The following is a 7,928-nucleotide window of genomic DNA, read 5'->3' on the forward strand; positions in this document are numbered from 1 at the left end:
ATAATTTGATTTATTTGAGATATATTTCATTACGTGTGAAATTAATTTTTGCTATAAAAAATTTCATAACTTTTATATTTTACAAGTTACATTTATGTTCTGTCTTACGATTCAACGAATTACAATTATGAACTAGCTTAGCAAGTCCGGATAAAAATTACGAGTTTATTATCTTGAATATATCAATTAATTAAAAAATAAAATAAGTTGACAAATTATGTGTATAATTTATATTAAAAAAATTGTTACAAAATTATGCTTTTGTAATTAAAAGAATAAAAAATATTACAAAATCAAATTATATTTTGTAACAAAATTTTAAGATAGAAAAAATTATATTTTTATAAAAATATTTTAAAGGTAAAAAATTATTACTACTTTTGTAATAAATTTTAATTTTTATATTAAAAAAATTTATTACAAAATATTATTTTTTATTGTAACAATTTCATTTTTTGTTACAAATTTTTTTTTATAATAAAACATATTACAATCGTTTTTTTTTTATCATAAATTTGTTTTGTTTCAAAATTCAAATTTTTTGTAATAACTTTTTTTGTTATAAATATTTTTTTTTTTTTTATAGTGGTATGATCAACACTGCAAAACAATAATAAAATTACTAAAAGATTCCATAAATTGCATGAATCTAAGAATAATTGAACATAATTTATTATACCATAATGATAAGTAGGAAATGGAGCAAGAGGATCCATGGTAGAAAAATTTCAGCCATGTTTGTACTGAATAATGCATTGAACAGTTTTGTTAATTTCAACTACTACATACACACCCTTTGATACTAAATTCAGATGAAGAACAGTGATATCAGGCAGGGTCCATTGTACTACGTACGTGGCTCAAATTTGTTAAAGTAAAAAAATGCAAAAATATGATCCGTGACCATTAAATCTATTATTTAATTCTAAATTATTGATAAAAAACAAAGCAAATAATTTCCGGCAGCGATACATCGTATCATATAATAATATAATATCATTTTTCCATTGAAATAAAGATCACACCAAAAATACAACCACATATACAGAATTATATAATAGAGACATGTTTGATAGCTAGGGTAAAGAAATAATCTTTTATGTATCTCTTTTTAGTTTTTTAGGATAAAATAATTTTAGTGACTAATTTTAATGTATACATAACATAATCTTTCTTGTTTTATATAATATCAAAATCAATTTTTCTTTTTTTTTATTAATTATTCTTACAAAAATATTATTTGTATACTAAAATTAGTCATCAATATATTTGTCTATAAATATATATATAATTTAATTTATTTTTAATATATATTTGTATTCTAACATGTATTTTATGCCGATGGCTTTTGTGGTTAATTTTAATATACAAGTAATATAGTTCTTATTTTTAATACTAAGAATAGAAAGCATAAAAAAAACACAAAATTGGTGCATATAACATTATTCTCTATCAAAAGAAGCAAAATTTAAAAGAAATAATAAGCATATTAATTAATTATTAGTTGAAAAAAAATAGTTCTTATAATTTTATAATTTTCCATGGCTAATTATCCAGTACATCCTATAAATAAATGATGAGATGAGCCATCACTCTCACACCAGAAAGAAAGGCAATAGATCAGAAGTGAAGCTTGAGAATGATGAAGCCAACTCTTGCTTTTCTCTCCCTTCTCTTCCTCTTTTTGGTATGCTTTTTTTTTTTTAATTCATTATTTCACACTTTCGATTATTATAATAATTCGCACTTCGTTATTGTCTTTAACTAATTTGTTCTCGCATTCTCCTTCTTTAACACCAATAACCCAATCAATACTCAATAGTAACTTAATTAGAGTTATGAATATATGATACAATATGAAAATAAGATTGATGAAATAATGCGAGGATCATCAGCATATATATTTACTATTTTTTTACCTTTGAGACTTGAAGCTCAACTTGCATCAAGAATCTATAAAAAAAAAATTTAATTAAATATTTTTGTAACAAGTTAAAATATTAAAAAGTAAATTAAATTTATTATTAATCGATGTGTTGAACTTGAACACATTGTGTAGCCTTCATTTTACTAATTTTTCCTTCTCACTATTTTGTTGGATAAGTTTGCTACTACTTTGGAATCAAGAAAAGAGCCTGGAGAATATGGGAAAATGGTGATGAAAGATAATGAAATTTCTGAAGGAATCGAAGGCCTTCTTGTTGATGGATTGAAGCACAAATGTGAAGAGGACAAGACAAATATTCTGAGGAATTTTGAACCCATACCAAATGTTTCTGTTTATAAAGAGGACATTATTAGTGCCGAGGAGAAGAAGCAAAAGATTGTGAAGAATTTTGAACCCATACCAAACGTTTCTGTTTATAAAGAGGACATTAATTATTAGTGCCGAGGAGAAGGAGCAACATATTGTGCGAAGAATTTTGAACCGAAACCAAATCTTTTTCTTTACGGTGAAGCTAACAGGAAATAATGAATTAAGTTTATGATGATGATTAAAAAAACGTCGTATATTATGGTGTTCCTAGTTATCTATGTATTAGTGTATTAATAATAAGATATGTTGTGAGATCTTTAATTTGGTTCTGAAATAATAGTTCAGTGTTAAACAATTATTTAGATTATTAGAACTTAGATTGCGATGGCAATTTGAGATCTCATGGTTGATATATGTTTTCGTATAAAGTGTACCTTCGTTTTATTAATGGCTTGTTGTTAGGGTGTTGCTACGGTACAGAAATTCATATAGTTATAAACATGTAGAAAAATGCGTATTTCGATAATCCTAACATGTTTGTTCCACGATAATCCTAACATGTTTGTTCCACATATGATTTAATAGATGGAGTCAGATTTTGAAAGACAAAAGTTGAAAGGCTCCTACGAGATGGTCAGAAGTGACAGTGAATTAATTTTTTTGGTTACAGTGGATTAGTAATTAAATAAATGATTTATTGAATGATATAAACAGGATAATGAATTCATTGTTTTTATTGCGAGCGGTGGGTCGTAATTAATTTTTGGACTATAGATATATTTTATGCTTTTAGTTTTATTTTGTTGGATTAAGTTTATTGTGATTCATATTTGTTATTGTTGCGTTGTACTACTTGAGCAGAAAATATATTAGCTTTTTGGTGGAGGAAAAAAAAAAACGATTCTAGCTATAAGAGCAAAACAAAATTGATGTAATAAGACTATAAGAGTACATGTTGGGTAATTTCTTTTTTGTTTTGCTCTTGTAGCTACAATCGTTTTTTTTGTTTGTTTTTGCTTTGGGTTGCTACAACTCTTTATGTTCTAGTTTATTTGAGTGGGCTCATAAATTCCTGCTCAGACAAACAAAGACTTATTTTATCTTAGGACATGTCTCAATATTCCACCAAAAAGTCTATACATTTTTTGCCCAAGTAGTACAACGCAACAATAACCAATATGAATCACAATAAATTTAACCCAACAAAATAAAACTAAAAGCATAAAATACACCCATGGTCCAAAAATCAATTACGACCCATGGCCCACAATAAAAACAATGAATTCATTATACTGTTTACCTAGGATTGGATGTTGTTCAATCCATTTGAGGTACCTAGGATTGGGGTTGTCTAATCCACCTGAATAAAAAAAATATGCTGTTTATACCGTTTAATAAATCATTTATTTGAGTTAAAACCCATTTTGACCCCTGAAATTTAAAGCTGGCCTCAATTTCAACCTCCAAATTTTTAGTTACCCAATTATTAACACCTCCAAATATTGGATCGTGCCTCACGTTTGTTCCTATAGTTATTTCTGTTAACGAAAAGTTGATGTAACACGTTAAGTTGACACGATGTGCATCTACATGGCACCCAACTTGTCAGAATATATGTGTGATGAGTGAATGATGTGGTAAAAGTTGTTTTCACTCAATATGAGTCCATGCAAATTAGGGTTTTAACATCTGCGTAGAAGTTAAATTAAGTGAAAACAACTTTTTGCCACATCATTCACTCATCACGCATTCATTCTGGCAAGTTGGGTGTTACGTAGATGCACACTGTGTCAAATTAACGTGCCACATCAGCTCTCCGTTAACGGAAATAACTACAGGAGCAAACGTGAGGCACGATCCAATATTTGGGGGTGTTAATTGGGTAACTAAAAATTTGGGGATCGAAATAAAGGCCAAGTCCAAATTTCAAGAGTTAAAATGAGTTTCAACTCCATTTATTTAATTACTAATCCACTGCAATTTTTTTAATTAATTCACTGCAACTTCTAACCACTTTGTAGTAGCCTTTCAGCTTTTGTCTTTAAAAGTCTTACTCTATCTGTTAAATCATATGTGGAATAAGTATGTTGGGGTCATTGGACAACAAATGATTATGCAATACGTGTTTTTCTACATGTATATAACTATATGAGTTTCTATACTGTAATTTCGTCCATTAAAAAAATTTTTAATGCTTGACAAGTTTTTTTTAACTTGTCAAGTTTCAAATTTTTATTCATCGAGATCTGATTATGAGTTATTAAAAGGTAAATTGAATAAAAATTTGAAAATTAAAAATTCATCTCGGACAATTGTACCTTCTCAAATTATCCAGTCGACTTTTTTTTTTTCGAACCAGTACGGGAAAAAACCTTCATATAACCAAAATTCTCAGCATTTCTTGAGGATTCTTTTTTTGTACTGAGCTAACTATTGTCTAAAAGTTCGTTCGATTGATTCAATATCCATTAACCTAAGGAAGAGAGTTGACGGGTAAATCTATAGGACATACACGACCACATACACCTTTGTTATTATTATATTATTGTGGTTGGGAGTGAAAGTGGCTAGTGGTAATTAAAATGAATAAGAAAAAGTATAGGTGAATAATGTAAATGTTAAAAATTTTAAAAAGTAAAGTAAAAGGTTTTTTGTTACATAATTAGGGTGAAATTTTTTTATTTTTGGTGGGCCAAAAAATTGGTCCATTATTCATGTTATCAGATTTTTTGTTATCGACTTAAAAAATTAATAGTGCCGAAGAGCTTTAGCTCAGTGGCATTTCACCCCTCCCCACCACTAAGGTCTAGAGTTCAAACTCTAGAGAATGCATTTGAGGGAAAAAATGTGATAAATGTGTGAGGAGTGTGTGGGTTGTGTTGTGTACCTAGGATTGGGGGTTGTCCAATCCTATGACAAAAAAAAAATAAATAAATAAATTAATAGTATTTGATAAAAGTTATTTATAGGATATAATTATTCAAAAGATAAAATCTAAGGATTAGTACTTTTATTAAAATTCGACTAGTACTTAATTAATAAAAAATAAATAATAATTTCACACTATTAAATATAATTTTATACTATTAAAAATATTAATAATAACTAATTGATTACTACATATCACAAAACCAGGTTTCTATTCAAAATGATAAACTAGATAGACCATTATTAAGATTCAACGCTATGCTTATGAGTTATGAAGATAATAAAAAAGAGGTTTTTTTACCTTGAAGGCACATAGTTTACCACACAACATCCATACATTATTGATAATAGTTTTATGTAAGTGGAACATATGCATACATTAATTGCTAACATCACATGGCAGAAAATCCAGCATGGGATTGAAGTACTTTTGGAACAAAGATAAGATTATCAGCAGGGAAAAAGTGGCACACTGAAGAGGTTCCAGGCTTAACATCAAGAACTTGAAATGAAGGATGAGAAGAAGCCCATTCCGAAGTATCCAAATGACAAACAACGATAGCTTCCACCTTATCACCATTGTCACCTTCAAGTGGCACACTATAAACCTTGTTCTGAGTTGTCTGGCTATGGCAATAGAAAACACCATAAGGGTAAGGCATGGTGTGACAAGCCACCATCTTCCGAGCTTCCATCTCTTTAATGTCTTCTAACATTGTATAATTCTGGAAACTCACACTAGACTTAGTCTTGTGAGAAGTTGAAAGTACTCGAAACCCGGAATCTTTTCCAAGAATGCTTTGAGCGAAATCAAGCATGGAATCTAAGGAAGTTGCACAGAACTTGACCTCTCCTTTGATGGGCTTGCTCTCACATTCCCTCAGGGTATCTTCCATGGCTTTCGCCTGCGCAGAATCGCTGGCGAAGCCAAAGAGTTGGAGGAGTTGTGGGAGTTTTTCCAACGAGAAAGGAAGTGAATCAGCTTCTTGCTTTGGCCATAGCTTTGGTGAAGTTGAAGGGTCTCTCTTGGGAAAATAAATTGGCATCCTTTGACCTACTTTCAAATCCTTCATTGTCAAGAACACCATTAGAGAAGGATCTATGTCATGATGATGATGATGATCATGTTTGTGATCATCATTAGATGTTATTATTGTTCCATGATTCATACCCAATTCCCTTCCAATGATTCCATAAGATGAACACTGCAAAACAATAATAAGATTACTAAAAGATTCCATAAATTGCATGAATCTAAGAATAATTGAACATAATTTATTATACCATGATAAGTAGGAAATGGAGCAAGAGGATCCATGGTAGAAAATTTTCAGCCATGTTTGTATCTGAATAATGCATTGAACAGTTTTGTTACTTTCAACTACCACATACACACCCTTTGATACTAAATTCAGATGAAGAACAGTGATATCAGGCAGGGTCCATTGTACTACGTGGTTCAAATTAGTTAAAGTAAAAAAATGCAAAAATATGATCCGTTAGCATTAAATCTATTATTTAATTCTAAATTATTGATAAAAAACAAAGCAAATAATTTCAGGCCGGCAGCGATACATCATATCATATGTATAATAATATAGGAAAAATTTCAAGTGTACTGGAACACTAATATTCCAGTTGTTTTATCTGTTGATTTCAATTAATATATATTATATATATTTTTTACAGATCAACGGTTAAAACAACTAGAATATCGATATTTTCGGTACACTTTAAACTCTTCTAATAATATAATATCTTATTTGCACGTCATTTTTTCATTGAAATAAAGATCACACCAAAAATACAACTACATATACAGAATTATCTGATAGAGACACATGTTTGATAGCTAGGTAAAGGAATAATCTTTCATGTATCTCTTTTTAGTTTCTTAGAATAAAATAATTTTATAAAATGGTATATCAAATAAAAAAATTGTATAAGACAAAAAAATGTTTATACAAAAAAAAGAAACGCAAACTTAAGAGAGATTTTTATATATCATCAATTATGGGTGTTTCTATTGATTTAAGTTTTTACCAAAGAGTTGTTTCATGATATTGTAACTATTATTGCTAACTTTTAAGATCTTTTAAATAAAAAATAAATTCACGTTTTAAATGGAAAATATGAGCTGAAAATTTTGCTTAGAAAGATTAGATTACCAAAAATTAAGATAAGTTTTAATAAAAAAATAATAAAAATTTATATCAACAAAGAAGTTACATGTGTTTTGGTTTTGCATTTAAAAATAATTACAAATGCACAGCCAAATAACAAAAAACGTGAAGATTATGTTTTGATTTGAGAGAGGTCAAGAAAGCAAAAGTGAAAATGAAATATGCTGTGAAGTCACTCGTTTTAAAAGTTTAAAGGAGGAAGCAGCATAAATAGTTATATTTATAATATTTTTTTTTTTGAGTTATGTTATGTATACATTAAAATTAACTACTAAAATCAATTATTAATATAAAATATATGTTGAAATATAAATATACATTAAAAATAAATTAAACTACACATATATTTATACACAAATATATTAATGACTGATTTTAGTGGCTGATTTTAATATACAAATAGAATTTTTTATTTTCTTTTATTCTTCTCACTTCTTCAAAAAAAAAAAAAAAAAGAATTCTCGTATACTCAATAAGTCACCACTGTACTTCCCTCAATCTCCCCCACCATCGGCCAACTAAAGTTAGATTGGCCCGACAACCTTTTTGCCATATATATT

General features: G+C 28.4%; 1 protein-coding gene across 1 annotated transcript; it reads right to left on the reverse strand.

The window, feature by feature from the left end:
• Positions 1-5,463: 5,463 nt before the first annotated feature.
• Positions 5,464-6,720, reverse strand: LOC112736867 (BURP domain-containing protein BNM2A). Its single transcript, XM_025786515.2, has 2 exons — positions 6,470-6,720; positions 5,464-6,390 (listed from the first exon to the last, which is right to left on the reverse strand). Exons 1-2 carry the CDS (start codon positions 6,542-6,544, stop codon positions 5,578-5,580), a joined length of 888 nt encoding a protein of 295 aa, XP_025642300.1. The 5' UTR covers positions 6,545-6,720; the 3' UTR covers positions 5,464-5,577.
• Between the last annotated feature and the right edge of the window lie 1,208 nt (positions 6,721-7,928).

Source organism: Arachis hypogaea, chromosome 13 (genome assembly GCF_003086295.3).
Source record: "Arachis hypogaea cultivar Tifrunner chromosome 13, arahy.Tifrunner.gnm2.J5K5, whole genome shotgun sequence".
Lineage (NCBI taxonomy): Eukaryota > Viridiplantae > Streptophyta > Magnoliopsida > Fabales > Fabaceae > Arachis > Arachis hypogaea.